The sequence below is a fragment of the Sparus aurata genome, chromosome 8 (assembly GCF_900880675.1).
Source record: "Sparus aurata chromosome 8, fSpaAur1.1, whole genome shotgun sequence".
Lineage (NCBI taxonomy): Eukaryota > Metazoa > Chordata > Actinopteri > Spariformes > Sparidae > Sparus > Sparus aurata.
In genome coordinates this window covers 25,026,536-25,043,283 of record NC_044194.1, presented here as the reverse complement: position 1 = coordinate 25,043,283, position 16,748 = coordinate 25,026,536, and the positions used below count along the sequence as shown (strand labels likewise).

Genomic DNA, 16,748 nt, shown 5'->3' with positions numbered 1-16,748 from the left:
TATAAGCCAAACAAATTCAGTTGAATATATGAGAAGTAAACTAACTATTCCAATATGTTTATCTCCTCTTGCCTTTTATTGGAAGACAGTCAAACCTTTCAAAGTTTTACCTTACTTTACGCAGATAATATAGTTTATTTGTTTGTTTGGGTAACTTGATATATGATCTGATAAATCTACAAGCAATTACTAGACCAAAGTAAGCTTACACAAAAGCTGTGCACTAGATGCTTGCTGTTTTAGCAGCTAAATAGAAATAGCAGCTGAGTACCACATGGTCTAATAAAATATCAGCATGACTTTACTAGGGCTTTGAACTGTCATGGACAAATATAAATTAATGTAATATATTCACATCTATAGTCAGTATAATTCAATATGATTGTGAACAAAAAATATGAAAAGTGAATACAGAGAGAAAAAAAAAAAAAAACATGACTCACGAATCCAGTCAAAATTCTGTGCGAATTCTACAGTATACCTACAAACACTTCAACTCGATGTCTGGAAAACGTTCGTGACCGTGTGTGCCCGCGCCTGAGTGTGGTGTGTATGTATGCGTGCACGTTCACAAACGCGTGCGTGTGTTTTCTTCAAGTTTGAGTGGATAAGGGACTGTGTGACAATAGCGCTCCCGAACACATCCGGGAAAGCCCCTTTTACACGAACCTAAAAAAAAACGATGACACGTAATCCGTGCAAGTTATGGACGTATGTCCACGACGCAATACATTGGCGGCTGTGACTATATTTATTGTCCCGACAAGTTTAAATAAACGTTGTGACACGCTTTTGAATCGATGCGAGTATTTGCAGACGGTCCCTCTGACGATTGAACCGTCCCGTCATACCTCGCGTGGCCAACGGCTCTCTCCGCCGACTGCTCGCCGCTCATTGAATAGCCGTACTCAGCCTGCTCGGCTCGATTTAGTGAAATAATTTGGAGCAAACCAGGTCGGACTAGCTCGCTTAACACCTGTTATCCGCCACACACTTCCCCGACTTTCTGTTTGTCTTTACTGCGGCGATAGGGCGTGCTTTCCTGGGCTCGCTGGCTGGGTTTGGTCGGGGAGGCAGGGGGAAGTACGGAGCTGGTCCCGAGTGATGATGGAGCTGGAGTCGGCCAGTAACAGAGGCGAACTGGGAGCTGTGGGGGACTCGCTGCAGCCACAGACTCCCAGCAGGCACGAAAAGAGCCTCGGACTGCTCACGACCAAGTTTGTGACTTTGCTACAGGAAGCAAAAGACGGAGTGCTGGATTTGAAAGCGGTGAGCATGCAGCCCCAGAGTCTTTGTTGTTAGCTAGCACATGTCATTTTGAGCCAGCCCGCTGTCGTTAGGTTACATGCACTTTCGCTAGCTTGCCTATTAGCCTAGCCTAGCCGTGTGACAGGCTAATTTGAATGGACGATAGCTCTTTTGGCTCTGTAGTTTTTAAACACCTCGGTTACTTTCAAACCTCCTGTCACATGCTGGGTTCTGCTAGTTTGGCTTTTCTCAACACGGAGCAAAGTGAGGTTACACACTGAACTTTGAGAGCACTGGTCAACTTTTCAGACTCTGCCCCCTGGAGATTCAAAGTTAAAAAAAGTGGGTCAGCTATTGTCGTCCCCCTTTGAGCTAACGCTACTGCATCTTCACACATGAACAACCTTTTTCTGATTGATAATGTCTTTGTCACTTAACGGTATTTATTCACTGAGCTAGCTTTCAGTATTTTCTCGTAAGGCATTTAACGTCAGCGCATTAGCTTTTCAATAACATGTTCCTTTTCTAACATTCACTGTCTCCTGCACCACAGTCTAACAGGTCATCGTCCCCCTCTTGATCTGTTTAGATATTATAGAAAAACTCCCACAAAACTCTGACCCTACTTGCTGATCAGTCTGTTGGTCTCAGAGTCACTTAAGTTCAACTTCTTAAAGAATTAATTGGTGTTTACTCAGCCAGGGGCTCTAACACTTGGCAAACTTTGAGCTCAAATACCACAAAAATTGAGTTAGACCTGAAGACCAGACCTATCAAAAAATTATAACATACTTGCCTACCAGGAATATAAATAGAAACATCTTAACTAACAGTGCCATCCATGTTTTTGTCATAGCCAAAACCACGGGGCCAGATGGCAGCCTGACCAGCCAAGCATTACTTAATATCACACAACAGTTTCTCTTTCACAGTGACCTCGGTGACTTGATGGCACTCACGATGGGCCATTGCTTTGCTCAATCTATAGCCTATGAAAGTGAAAATACCAGACACATTACTATCTCCTGTCTGTAAAAATGTTTGACATAATGATACCAGCTAACTTTGTGCAATTAAACATTGTGTCCATAACAGAAAACAGGCCTGTGTAGGTCTTGGCATGATGTTTGGGGATTGATATATGGTCATTCTTCTGTTGTAACACAGCTTTTATACACTAAGTGTTTTTGTAAACCAGCTGTGTTTTGTAAGACAAAACCTCTGTTCTGACTTGTTGTTGCAGTAAGTGTGAGATTTTCATGGTACGGTAGCCAGCTCAAAAAAATATCTGCTTCACTGTATTTCTGTATATGATGTTATGCAGTTATTATTTTTGTTTGTTTTTTATGAGCAGTTGCTTTATTATAATTTCACAAAATGTTATGCCCTAATAGACGTGAAACTTGAGTTGAGATATGCATGTTTTGATAATACTGATATGGTAGATTTCAATGTCGTAGATAAGCAAATGCACACTGTCAATTCATAAAAATGCATAAAATTGTATACCTTGCAACCAGTATACTACTGCAACCTTAATATGTTGACACTGCTGTAAAAGGCAAAACATAGCTCATGACATTCAGTGTGCTTCCACACCCACACTGAACTAGACATCCTTACCTTTGTTTTGCATGAGTTAATGATTAAATTATGTTCTGTAAACTGTGTAATTTAAAGGCTTATTAGCTTACATTCAGCAGGTCTGTGACTCCAATGCACTCTGAGAGCCCAGGCCTAAACTTATCAGCACCACCCATATGGTTATCATTAGTTTGCTAAACAGCAAGAGGTTGGATTGGAAAGGAAGTTTAAATGACAATGTCATTTGCTGGGTGGTGAAACCTCATGTTTTTTGGCTGCAGTGAATGTAATTTTTTGGTACAGATACTGTGTTCTCTAATTCTATGACCAAGGACATGCCAGTAATCTCTGACATTTTTTATTGCTTTTGTCCATTCATTCAGGCCGCAGATACATTGGCTGTGCGGCAGAAACGACGTATCTACGATATCACTAATGTGTTGGAGGGAATTGGACTGATAGAGAAGAAGTCCAAAAACAGCATCCAATGGAAGTAAGTCCCCAGTCCCCATTTGTTTTATTCCCCAAAGTGTGAAAGTACCGCATTTGTTGTCTTAAAGGTTTCGGTGCATTTTGCCTTCATGAGAAGGCAACATTTTAATTTTGTAAATGTGAATTTAAAAAACAAAACACAACTCCACACTTGGAGTTGTGTAATTCATCAGTTAATTAAAATAATATTTTGGAATTTGTTTTTCCTGACCTAGCATGCCCATTATAACAAAACTGTGATTGTGTTGAAGTAAGGAGAGGGCGGAATTATGTGAAACCATACTAATAATATGTGTCTTGCAGTCACTTGAAGCAACCCCATCACCACCACCTCCCCCTTTTCAAATAACATGTACATACTCTGCTTGTGTGTTAATCTATGTGACAAATATGCTCATGAGCCTGTGACTGACTGTATAATTAAGTCATTACAGCAGATAAATTATTGTCGAGCAGAATAGTATGACACCATATAAACAAAATAGAATCCCATTTTGCATGAGGGTTTAATTTTTTTAAGTTATGGAACTGACCACAAACAATGTGTACCGTCCTGTACTTACATTTGTTGACACTATAACGAAATGGCCTGAAGAATAGAAAAACACCTGAATACAGTACGTGCGCTGTCAAAGCCTCATGCAGAAGTGAAGATATGAGAGTTATAAACACATGTCCAGATGGTTTAGATTTGGCATTACATTTCAGGGAGTACGTGTTGAAAAAGTGACAGTTATATGCTGTTGACCCTGTAGCCAAGCTCAACAATGATTTTGATGCTAAATTAGCAGCCCTCAATTGGTAATTGCAGGTTTGCATCCACATCGTCAGAAATGTATTCATATTAGAGGTCAACCAATAGTACAGTATTGACCGAACTTGGCTCCAATAGTGGCCAGTGGCTGCACAGCCTCCACACAACACATGCATATGTACATCACTGATTTAGGTATTGATTACTTTGATTTGTTTAGAAACTGGAGAACTGTTAAATTGATCATCAAGCCAAACATTGTTAATTTCCCCCAGTACTCCTCACAATATTTTCCAGTACTATTCATCATTGCTTAACAGAACATATTGTTGTGGGACTTGTCAAACCACTTCCTTAAAGAATAAAAAAAGGCATTATTTCAAGCTATGTGGTAAACTTACCATCCGTCTTTAAACATGTTACGTGTAAGCGCAGCAGTTGTCCTGTCCTAGCCCTGAGACGAGAATGAATGATCAGTAGCCATATCTGTGAGAGACAGATCTGTGAGAGACAGCATATTGTGAAGCTGTCTTTGCCTGCTGTCTGTGCATGACCATGTATGTGTCTCTGTGTTTCAGGGGTGTAGGTCCAGGCTGCAACACCAGAGAGATAGCTGATAAACTGATTAATCTGAAGGCGGAGCTAGATGACTTGGCTCTCAGGGAAAATGAGCTGGACCAGCAGAGAGTCTGGGTCCAACAGAGCATCAAGAATGTCACAGACGACTCCAACAATAGCCCATATCCTTCGATGCACATTGTGTTTATGTTGTAGCTAGAAATAGTTTTCCACTGATCTATCCCCTGGTCAGTGCTAATGTTATATTTAATAGGTGATTAATTTATTCTCTTCGATTCCAAGTCACGGACACCAAGTGTTCCTACAACAGTTTTTCATAATTGAAACCCCCCAGCCATGATAACTCTTGTGGCATCAGTAGGGTGATTTTCTTGGGACCTGTTCAGACCTGGTATTAACATCCAGTATGAATGATCACAAGTGGACAGCTCTAAGTCCAAGTGTAAATGCCTCCAAGATGCATTGAGGATGTGTTTGATATCCTATCACTCACACAACATTCAGAAGTGGTCTGGGCCACTGTGACAAAATTTGCTTACCAATGTGTACGCATATGTGTTCAGCCTATTCAGCTGAATTTATGAAAGAAAACAACATTCGATTGAAATTGACCATGTCAATTTTTTACAAATACGGTAAACAGTAACTGATATATAGTCGACCTCTTCTCTTCTGAAAAATTTGCAAATTTATGAGTTGTTGAGTTTGGAGAAACTCTATGAAACACTGTCTATCCAATTCAGTCACATGTGGTCACTCGAGACGCATGCTGAGACGAACTATAATGCCAGTTATGAGCTGGTGGACTCAGGGCAGTCATAATGTTTCCCCGAATCCATTACTGCTGCAGACAAAACTGTAGGCTTGCGTGCTATGGCGGCAGAACCGCCACCAAAAAAAGGTTTGGAAACCACATAGATTTCTTGACAGCTATCGGGGAGATGGCCTTGCCTCCACATGTCCAAGCTACCTCGTCACACGTTCTGCACTGTGACATAGATGACAGATATTGACATCAGTCACAAAGGGGCAACAGGTCACAGTCCCACACATAAATACCCCCCAGCCCCCAAAACATAATTAAATTGAAAATAAAAGGATAAGAAAAAACCTTCACACACATTAATAATTTTGTATTGCAATCTAGGAGGTAGTGATGAGCCAAACAATGTATCTTAATATAAATGACATGTACCTAGTTTTCCTTTGAATGAAGTGTGTGTGTGTATTATGTGTTTTGGTGTTAGGCATGTCACTGGTGGGAGCCCATCTGACAATAGTACTCTCTGGAAAAGGCTGAATGAATTTGCTGCCTTTTTTTAAATGTTACTCAGAGCAGTGCCAAATCATTTACTGGAGTTTTTCCTATAGGAATGTTTAACCTGAGAATAAAATGGACCTGAAGTACTAGGACAACATTGTAAAACTGTGTAAAAACATTCTATGATGAATAAGTTAGATATATCATATGCTTTGTGAAAACCGCTCATGTTCAGTATTTAGGGACATGCATGTGGCACTTGGTGGCACTGGGCAACAGTAGACACAATGATCTGAATGTACGTTCCAATCTCAGCACCATCTGGCATCTCATAGGGGATAATCCTGGGCATGCATCTCCACAGATTTTGCCAGATCGGCCATCCACAAAGTTCATATCAAGGCTCTCTATCCCAGTCATTTAAAGGGCCACTACAAAGATGATTTTTTCTCATAAAGGTTATTGAAAGTATTACTCAGCCCAAAGGGTGCTTTTTAAATACTTTTATGGGGTTTGATAAAAAGTGTATTTATGCCCCTTTCAAACTGTTCGTAAAATTGTTCATTAAACCATCATGTCCGTAGTTAACCAACCATCTCATTTGAATGATTTTTATTGGAATTGAACCCTTAACACATTCGTACTATGGCCTATATAAAACACGAAGACCTCTGTGGAGCTTTCAAAGGTAATTGTTTCAGATGCTCAATCTTTATAGACTTTTTTTTTTTTTGGCCTTTGACAAGTTGACAAACAGTCTCTATCACTCATCACCTGCTTCTTCATCCTCCTCAGGTGACACACTCCTAGCAATCCGTGCTCCCATTGGCACACAGTTAGAGGTCCCCATACCAGAATCTGTAAGTTAGATGTGTGGTTTGCGCGCTTTGAATGCTCCGTTCGTCCAGCTGCTGTTGTGTCTTGTATCTCAGACTGGGTCTTGTGTTCTCATCCAGGTCCTCAATGGACAAAGGAAATACCAGATCCGTCTCAAGAGTTCAACTGGTCCCATTGAGGTTTTGCTGGTAAATAAGGACCCGTCCAGTGCCTCTCCTGTTGTTTTGCCCGTCCCTCCTCCAGACGATGTCCTTCAAAGCCTCCCAGCACCGACACCTACCTCTCAGCTGCCCACTGCTGCGTCCCAGGTCCACACAAATACCAGCTTTCTCACTGCAATTAGTACTATTCATATATTGATGTGTTTACTGTAAGAGTCTGGTAGCTGACATTGACATCAACCCCAAGACCGCAATATCGTTCCGTTTCCATCATTCACATTACAGTTGCGTGCGAGATAGAGCTCATAAATGCTTAATCACCACTGAAATGTTTGGGTTTTTTTTTTTTTTTTTTCCTTTCAAAATACTGACTTCTCTTTTTCATCACACAATGATTTTCATGATGCAATGTTACGACTTTTCTGTCTTTCTACCCTCCAGGTCCCCAAAGCAGCTTTAGCAACATGTACAAAACCTGGTCCTCCCACAACGTCAGCTACAGCAGCTAACCAGACAGCCTCAGTGACAGGTAGGGAGGGACAACAGACCAGTAAGCACATTGAGAACTGAACTAGGGTAAATTAGGGGTATAGCAGTATTCCGGTAACGAAGTCATGGTTCTCTGTAAGTTTGGTATAACTGTTGGATTACTTTTCTTTCATTTTACTATATTTTGAACTAGAGCTGCACGATATATCGTTTGAGCATTGTCATCGCGATGTACGTGTGTGCAATAGTCACATCGCAGGGCCTGCCATGCCATAACTCATCTAATTTCAAGGCTATCTGACACAGCGATCCACCAATCACGTTAGTTCTTAATCAGTGTCCCGAAGCAGACCACGCCCCTGCACATGGAGTAAGTCGCTGGTAACAACATTGAAAAAAAGAGCAAGGAACAAGAGAAAATCGCTGAAATTGAAGACTTGGTGCCAAAAAGAAAAGCAGCATCAGTTATCTGGAATTATTTCAGCTACAAGAAGGATGATATTGACCAACACGTGTTCTGTGTCGACAGTGCCTTGCATCTGTTGCCACAATGAGAGGTAACACAACTGATTAGTTTGACCATTTACGTCAGTACCACACAGTTCAGTACGACAAAAACAGGTAAGATCAGTGCAGGTTAATTGTCCACAAGATAGCAGCAGTGCAGCATAACATAAATCGTATTCAGGTCATCTGATGAAAATTCCGTGTTTTTTTTTTTTTTTTCATATCGCAAAATATATCACAGGGATGAGAAAATTCGCAATGTCAGTTTTTTTCAAATATCGTGCAGCCCTATTTTGAACCTTAATCAAGTGTCAAAGACAGACAAGATCCACTTCTTGGGGACTGGGGTCGCATTTTGCTAACTATTTTTGTTATAAAATGAAGGAACACTAAAAAAATAAATGTTATGACATGTCTTATTTTATACCTAATGTAGTTGACTCCTGGTCTGTGACCATTCGATACAAATTCATGAGTTCTAAGGCAATTTTTTTGTCTGTAAGACTGGGACTATCTTACTGTCTTAAGAACTATTTTGTACATTATCAAAAATAATGTGATTCTTGTATTTGTAGTTTACATGGAACCATTTGTGATGTAGTATATTGCCAAGAACCAACATTATTTTATCTCACACTTATTTCAGAAGTGACGAGCACCACGCCACTCACCCCTACAACAGATACATCTGCAGTTACTCAGCAACTACAATCTTCTGCCTCGTTGGATGGATCTGCTTCCTCTGCTGCCTCTGCAGTCTTTGAACCGATTAAGTCGGATCCATCTGAACGTGAGTCTCCGTGATTCTAATGCTTTTAAAACCGCTTCCTCAATTTCTGTCTTTCCCTCTCTCTCTGAAATGCAGCCTGGAAGGATGAAGATGTTTAGTCAGGGATGATGAAGTTTATTTGCTTTAAAAGTTTGGTGCCATACATGCAATTGGAATCACATTTACATGCCATTTCATTGGATGTCAATCTCAATAGTTTAACTTTTTAAAGATTATATTTATTTTGCAAACCAATATATTTAAATGGCTACTGCAGGACCATATGACATAGTATAAGGAACATTTTAATATGTATATCATGCACTTCAGTGTAATACGGTGACTGTTCAGCTGAAATCTTTGTTGTGGTTTCCTTCTAGTGCTGGACTTTCCCAAAGAGCTCTCTGACATGTTTGATCCAACAAAAGGTAAACACCCCTTGAATACTACACACACATAAATTCTGCCATTGATTATGTGGTTATTACCTGTAAATCACTTCTTCAATTTTAAAATCCTCTCTCAATTCTTTTCTGTAATCTTGACAGAGATCATGAGTGGAGACCTGTTGGAAGACTTGATGTCATCAGAAGGTGAGTTCTTTTGTTTTTTTTTACAGAAGCAAATATTGTAAATGTTTGAAAAACGTGTAAATTGATTATGTATAATATGTATAACAAAGGAGGCAGAGGAACAGAGGCTTTTGAAAACATTTCAGAATTTTGACTAGTGGTCTCTTTTTGTGCATAGTCTCACCCCTGTCTCTATCTACTTCACCTCCAGTGTTCTCGCCTCTCCTTCGTCTGTCCCCTCCACCCAGCGACCACGACTACATATACAACCTGGATGAGACAGAAGGCCTGTGTGACCTCTTTGACGTCCCCATTCTCAACCTCTGACCCCTGAGATTGTTGTCAGAGCGGGCAGCATTCTCCCAAATATGCTAATCTACCTTAATTTTCTCCCAAGATGTCCCCCTCACTGACAGTGAAGGTGAAAGGAGGTGCAGGGAAGCTGGTGTGATCTGATGAGCATTCAAGGACACCTCTGCACTGACACAGTGAGCTCACGTGAGCTCAGTCACAGTAGCTCGATGTACAGCATCGTGAAGAAATGCAGGCGAGAACAAAACATTTTACTTACTGCTTTTCCAAGGAAACATTGTCAAAACAAATAATTATATTTTTGGATTGTTATGTATGATAAAGCGTTAATGTTTGTGTTTAAGCTTTCCTGTGTGCTTGTGAGCGGATGTGTGGGCATACTTGTGAGCAAGTGTGTGTGTGTGTGTGTGTGCTAGAGTTTTGTATTGAACGCTCTCTTATCTTGAGTCAGACGTCTCCATTAAAACAAAAGAAGTCCTTTTCTTATCAGGTAAAGAATCATGGCAGACTAACAGAGCACAGCCTTTATCACCCGGCAGCTGCTCATGCATGGCTCGAGTCCAAACACAGCTGGTTAAATATGCACTGTCCTCATGTACATAGAGAATATATATTTTGTATTACCAGCACACAAAACTATGGTGTAATCATGAACTACGTTTCTACCACAGGCAGAGCAATAGTTTGCAAATAAACAAAGGTACCAGATTTAAAAATCATACTTCATGTATGTATGAAGTGCTTTGTTTGAAATAATGGAAATTTGTCCTAATCTTTCAGAAAAGAGAAATCTTACAGTGTTTGAAGTGTTTTTACTGCGCCAGATAGAAAAAAGAGGATCTTAATGTTGAGTTGCTGAAGCCAATACACCTTGTGACTTAAAGAGCCAAGCACCAAAACAATGCAGGGGTATGAGGGGGGTGAGTTTTAGGATATTACCGTTTTAAATCAACCATTCAGGTCAATAAGGCACTTGTTCAAATTTAAATAAAGCCTCATATGCTCCACATTATGGCCACCTTGTTGTTTAACTGGTTCAGAATCAGCACTTCTACACTTCGGTGTTTAGTGATAAAACTACGCTTGCTTTGGGTTTAATTTTTGCCTCTGGACTTTTGGGCTTTGCAGATTTTTATTGGCTCTGTTTTATATATGACTTAACAGGTGCACGTCAGAGGAATGGCTCCCCCCTCTCCAAAATGACTTTCAATTATTATGTATGTATATGAATACCATTGTTCTGAGTTCATTTGTATGTAAATGGGTATGTATGTATTTCTGATGTATTTTTACTGAATATAGTCACCATGCCATGAAAAATGCTCCTATTATTGCTTGTTTTTGTATATTTGGCACAGATCCCTATTGGTAGTTTTTTTTTGTTGTTTTTTTCCAATGTTCTCTCTGTTTCTGGTAAATGAAATACTGTCTTTCACTCTAAATTTATTTTTCAACTCTAATCATTCTCTCTGTGCAGGGGGGCAGATGAGTAGCAGTTCAGGATGAGTTGTTGCGAGTCAGGCTGTATTCATATTTCTACATTGCTTTCTTCTTTTTTGCGTATTAATGTGCTGTTTTGCCCTGGATGACATGTATTGTATGTATGTATGTATGTATGTATGTACTGTGTATATCCCTCTCTACCGCTTGTATAGAATAGTGTTTATTTTTTTATACCTGATAGATATATTATTACTGCTACTAATTTGGGGCTAAACTTCATAGTTTGGACTTTATCCAGAAAACTTTCTTCATCAAAAGCATCTGGTCTCATTGTTGCACTTTACATCACTGTATGTGAACAGATTGGTTGCTACTCATCCACTCCTTGATCAGTAGCCAGTCATTGTGTTTGGACAGTGTTGTGACTTTGCCTAATCCTTCAGTAGAGCAGCCAGAGAGTTCAACAGTACTGGGTCGAATGAATGTTGTGTGAATGTGAGAGAGAGACTCCATCCTACAGACTGTTTTTAACAGGCTCACTATTGCTAAGCTGTAGTTGCATCAAATGAGTCAAAATAAACACTTTGGTATTCTTTGTATTGTTTAGTGTCCTTGGTTTCCAACTAAAGTTATGAGTCATATTTGTGGTGCTTGTCAGACGGGGTTTCCTCTCCGTGTGTGTGCTGTTACTGTGAGTTCATTTCAGGGGAAACGTGAAATGGTGATCTGGTATGTTGTTGATTTGAGCTAGGACCTTTAGTTGTTTTTGAAGATGTAGTCTGTAGGTGAAGTCTCAAGTTGAATACACGCATGCTGACACAAAGAAGCAGTTACACGAAGTCAAGATGCAAATGTTCTAACAGAAGCTCTCGATTTGATTTTGTCTCTTATCAGTGCACTGGGCTGTCAACTGTGTCATTGAATGGGCAGAACGTGACGAGAAGACGGTTTCAGATTTAATGGTGAAATGAAACCAAGTACATTAACACAGACTGTACTTAAGCATAAATCTGAGGTACTTGGCCTCCATTCTAAATTACTTTACAAATTAAAATTCTTGTATGTAAAACATCAAAATGTACTGCCAAAGTGATTAGTGTGATTATTTTGACAATTGTGTTTTTCATGCAAAAACAAGTCAGTGTTCTAGCATTGCACACATGAAGATGTGCTGCTTTTCCTTTTAATTATTGAAATTGAAAATAAACCAAAAAGGCGATTAATGGAGAAAATAATATGCAGATTAATAAATGAAATAATTATATCAATGAAAATAATCATTAGCTGCATTCCTGTGCAAAATAGTTAAAAGGTTAGGTCCAAACAACAGCAGTGAAACCCAGCTTTTATCCTAATGCGTAAGTAATAATAATCTAATTTCATTTACTAGTTTAAAAGTCATAGGAGACTTTACTGAGACTGCACTGAGTGTTTTTACTTTTATCTCATTAAAAAGATTCCTTAGTTGTACCTCCATATTTTTACTTAAGTAAAAGGAGTTCAATGAAGCAGTTTTACTTGTAAGACTATTTATTTTACAGTTTGGTACTTCAACATGACTTTTACTTAAGAAAAACATCTCAATACTTCCTCCACCTTGATAAAATTCAGGGGTATTTGTAGCTGAGCTTACACAGCATCTCTTCTGTTGTGCTCAGGTCTCAAATGAAGCCACAACAACCTCCTAATGTCCATAAATCTAAAAAGACCTGTTAAATATGAAGGTAATTACATTCTGAGATTAGAAAGTATTATCCCTCCAACTCCACCGCTCAACACGTAGCTGAGTCATCTGTTTGGAGTGTGGCGTAATAAGTCCTGGCAGCCTCATCAGGTTACCATGCAAGATGAACGGCTTAATTACATGCACCGACACACAGCTGACATATAGATTGCCATGATGTCAGGATGTGAGCAACGTTATAGGTTAGAAAATGAAAGGTCTGCACGGGGTGTCCTGGTGGCCCCTGGGTGCTGACCATGTAATTTCAACTCTCCCAATTTGACTCTGACTTTCGTTGCATTCCTTATCTCTTCCTCCCCTCATTTCCTGTCAGCTGTCCACTGTCATATGTCCAGGCCAAAGGCATAAAAAAAGAGATCTATACTTATTAGGGTTGTACAGAGGAGAGACATTAGGTGCAGCATTGTCTTGTAATCAATGCATAAGTGTAGTTCATGGTTGGCCCAATAAGCCACTAGGACGTCCAGCTTCCCATGTGGTGACCAACAGTGCGAATCAGTGAGGATTAGCGTTCATATATAATTCATATCAAAACGCTTTGGAGACAGGAGGAACAGCAGAGGGCGGCTGTGACCAGCTGTACCCGACCCGGAACTTTGAATTAGTTCATCACTACTTCTTGGAAATGTTTAAGAAAAGTTGACCTAGCTCAGGATATGCAGCGACGGCATTTCCACAAGTGATATTATTTTACTTTCAAAGTAAGAGCGCTGTTTCGATCAAATTAAAATTATTTCAGCGTTGGCCATAAACAAGCACACTGAAAGGTTTCAATGTAACATCTTATTTGATAGCATACGAGTGCCATGAAAAGATCCAACAAGGATAACATATTTGTCTTTGACATTATCCCCACGTTAATGCTCATGTTAAGACACGCTGTACTGGACGGGCTTTATGTTGAAAGTCTACACCGGAAACTCGTCGTCTGAATCAAGCAACCTTGACTTAAAAACTCGACTGAAAGACTCCAACCCAACCCGGAACTTTTAAGTTAACTAATCATTCCTGAGAGCTTATTGCAAGAGGCTGTTCTGTGTTTTTCCGAGTAGTCCAAATGTTTCTCTGAGATAAGTCACTTCTGAGGACTCGGTTAGCTCCGTCTGAGGGGAAAGAGACAGTTGCAAATGTTTCTCGGTCGGACTGCGGCGGTTCCTGCAGGACGGTAGCCCCTCGACTTGTCTTTTCAACCCAGGTAGGACGCAGGCTGGGAAAAAAGCTCTGCAGCTGACTCACACACTTCTATTTCGACCCTGTCTTGTGTGCTTTTTAAAAAACAAAAAGGTTTGACAAGAACTGGCAGTACTTTTAAAAACGTACGAACAATTCAGGTGCTGTTATCACCTTTATTTGTATATCGATGCGTTTACTTCACACTAAATTAGCTTCAACTAATTGAATTTATACAGCAGCACATGACTGTACTGAACTAGTTTGGTTACTGCTGCACCTAAGTTAGCCTGCATTAATATGTGTCAAACACAACTGTACCATTGTAATGAATGGGTACCAGTGTCAAATCTCTTTTAGCGACACAAAGTCAGAATCCATTAAGTCTCAGAAGAAAGATTTGTATTTGAGATCTATTTGCTTGTGTGTGTGTGTGTGTGTGTGTGTGTGTGTGTGTGTGTGTGTGTGTGTGTGTTTGAGTGAAGGGGGGGAGCTCTCAGCTGCCTGAAATTCCTAACCTGACAGGGTACCACACACACACACACACCCCACCACCACCACCACCACCACAGAGGGGAGGGTAGGGGAGGTCAGTCAGTCCAGGGGGTCTGAGACACACTGGTGAGTCTGCAGGCTAACAAAAGGTCTGGCCATGCTGGTGGTTTTAAGCCTAATGAAGCAAAGTGCTCATGGAAGAATACAGGCACTGACAGCTGGTGAACAACATGGTTTTGTAAGATCAGTCCCCCTCCGCTCCACTTTGTAGTGCGTGGTTAACAAAGTATTTGTTACAGTATATTGTGACAGCTGTAAACATGCCTGGATGTATTTTCCTGTGTGTTGGTAGCTTAACTTCCCAGTACTGTAATGACATGTTATTGGCTACAGCTACAATTGGTTATCAGTATGATTTGTCCTCAGAATAAATAATCAATCTTAGACTTTTCAGTTTTACTTTACATGTAGCCCGACAACTACTTCATTGAAAAAATACAGAATAGACAACAGGAAATATCACTCACAAGATCGACATCAACTCAAACAACTCTAGCATCGGTCGAGCTTTACTTAAATCAGAGTGCATGTGGCACCTTCAAAATACATTACTTTTTCCAAACCCAGTACTAAAACCAAGAAATACTCCATTCACAGGAAAATGAGATGGCCAGAAAACAATTACAAATTGCCTTACAAAAGGATTGAAAGTATCAATGAGATTTTTGAATTGTTGCTTTAACAGTGTGCAGACAATAGTGATCACCTTTACTTTGATGCAGACAGACATGTGCAGAAGGTGAAGTTTCGTCTTCCATCTAATTCAGGGGACACCACAGATGCACTCACTTCAGTGGTTAACCTCTGTGGAGAGACAGAGATGAAAATCTCCCTTCTTTCTGTGCCGAGTTCAGAAAGGGAAACGTCGAACAGCTTGAGCATTTTTCAACATCAGCAGCTTTCTGTTGAGATTCACGAGCTGAGGTTCACAACAAACCAAGGGCTGGTTTGACAGTTCATTTAGAAGCATAAAAATATTCTGGCCAGTACACAAGGCTGCTCTTGCTTCTAGTTATAAGGGAACAACTTGATAGTGGAATTGTTTAAGAATAAGGGTTTGAATGTTTTAACATCTCATTTGTCTTCTGATTGATACCTAATGTGATTTGATTTCGAGTAGTATGTAAGGCATTTGATGAGTCACAATACAGGTTACAACACTTTGTTAGCTTGTCCCATTTTGCAGTCGAAGAAACGAGCTTCGTCTTGTTGTAATGACAGGAGAATGTCGGTGCATCCTGAGCTCTTCCCAGTGTTGAATGGGGCCTGAAGCATGTACAGACAGGTCATGATGAATGTAGACTAATGGAGCTCTGTCATCAGCTCAGGGTAACCCAGAGAGCTAGAAGTCCTCTGGACTTAACCAGATATTTAACTGTCTGCTCCGACTAGTCTGACACAACGAGTGTAACTGGTGACATTTATTTCCTTTTTCTATCAGCCCTTTTCTCCATGCTCTTTACGATTCAAATTCACTACTGAGTGTAACTGCGCTGGAAAGTGGGTCTTCCACTTCAGTCTGCAGTTCAAGACACCAAGATAAATCATTACATTCATGGTATTGTGTTATGAGACAAGAAAATCTCTGAAAATCTGAAAAATGGTAAGATTATGATATTATTAGTCTCTTTTTTTTGTTACTGAAGGCAATGAAAGCACCAACAGTTGTGCACACATTTATTTGTTTGCTAAATCACCTTATTTAGTGTAAAACTTCATTTAACTCTTTGAGTAGTTCTCTGTGACATTAAAAAAACGTAGTAAACAAAAATGAAAGTTCAGGTTCATCAAAACAACGCTAAGCATCTAGATTCATGTTAATATTCATGTTATACATGCAAAGGCACAATGGTACTTTGAGCTAAATACTAACGTCAGCATGCCAACAGTGATGATAATCATGAGTGAATGATGTTTAGCAGGTATGTTTACCTTGCAGACCATCTCAGCTTAGTGTGTTAGCATGACAGCTTTTGCTACATACCAGGCTGCTGGACTAATTCAAATGTCAACCTCATCACAGCTATACAGGAAAAGATGAGATAGATAAGATGTTCCTTTTATTGATCCTTCTTGGGATTCCTGCGCCGGAAGTCCACCATCAGCTCCTGGGTTTTCCTTCTGGACCTACCTGCTGGGCTGAGCAGTAGAGTTGGTTCACATTTTCAACAACTAGTTATCATAACTGTAAAGGTACCGGCGAAAATCAGCGAAATCCCGTCATTCCCAGTGGCTAGCGAAAAACAACTCTAACGTACAGCTGTTGTGGAA

At 40.1% G+C, this 16,748-nt stretch overlaps 2 protein-coding genes across 2 annotated transcripts in view; both read left to right on the top strand.

The window, feature by feature from the left end:
- Positions 1–827: 827 nt before the first annotated feature.
- e2f4 (E2F transcription factor 4) lies at positions 828–11,605 on the top strand. The gene is made up of 11 exons (XM_030426720.1): positions 828–1,269; positions 3,216–3,325; positions 4,657–4,818; positions 6,563–6,606; positions 6,714–6,778; positions 6,875–7,063; positions 7,358–7,445; positions 8,559–8,702; positions 9,062–9,109; positions 9,230–9,274; positions 9,465–11,605. The coding sequence occupies exons 1-11, from the start codon at positions 1,105–1,107 to the stop codon at positions 9,578–9,580; spliced, it is 1,176 nt and encodes a 391-aa protein (XP_030282580.1). The 5' UTR covers positions 828–1,104; the 3' UTR covers positions 9,581–11,605.
- A 2,081-nt stretch (positions 11,606–13,686) lies between these two features.
- Positions 13,687–16,748, top strand: part of elmo3 (engulfment and cell motility 3) — a 22,469-nt gene continuing 19,407 nt past the window's right edge. The window contains exon 1 of the mRNA XM_030425762.1: positions 13,687–13,947. The gene's annotated coding sequence lies outside the window, so the exon portion shown is untranslated. The remainder of the gene's footprint in view (positions 13,948–16,748) is intronic.

What these genes read in the sequence shown, in the direction of transcription:
- e2f4 (XM_030426720.1), top strand. Translation starts at nt 1,105, where the DNA reads ATGATGGAGCTGGAGTCGGCCAGTAACAGAGGCGAACTGGGAGCTGTG. An exon ending in CCAGACAGCCTCAGTGACAG is followed by an intron (nt 7,446 to 8,558) that starts GTAGGGAGGGAC and finishes CACTTATTTCAG; the next exon opens with AAGTGACGAGCACCACGCCA. An exon ending in TAAGTCGGATCCATCTGAAC is followed by an intron (nt 8,703 to 9,061) that starts GTGAGTCTCCGT and finishes GTTTCCTTCTAG; the next exon opens with TGCTGGACTTTCCCAAAGAG.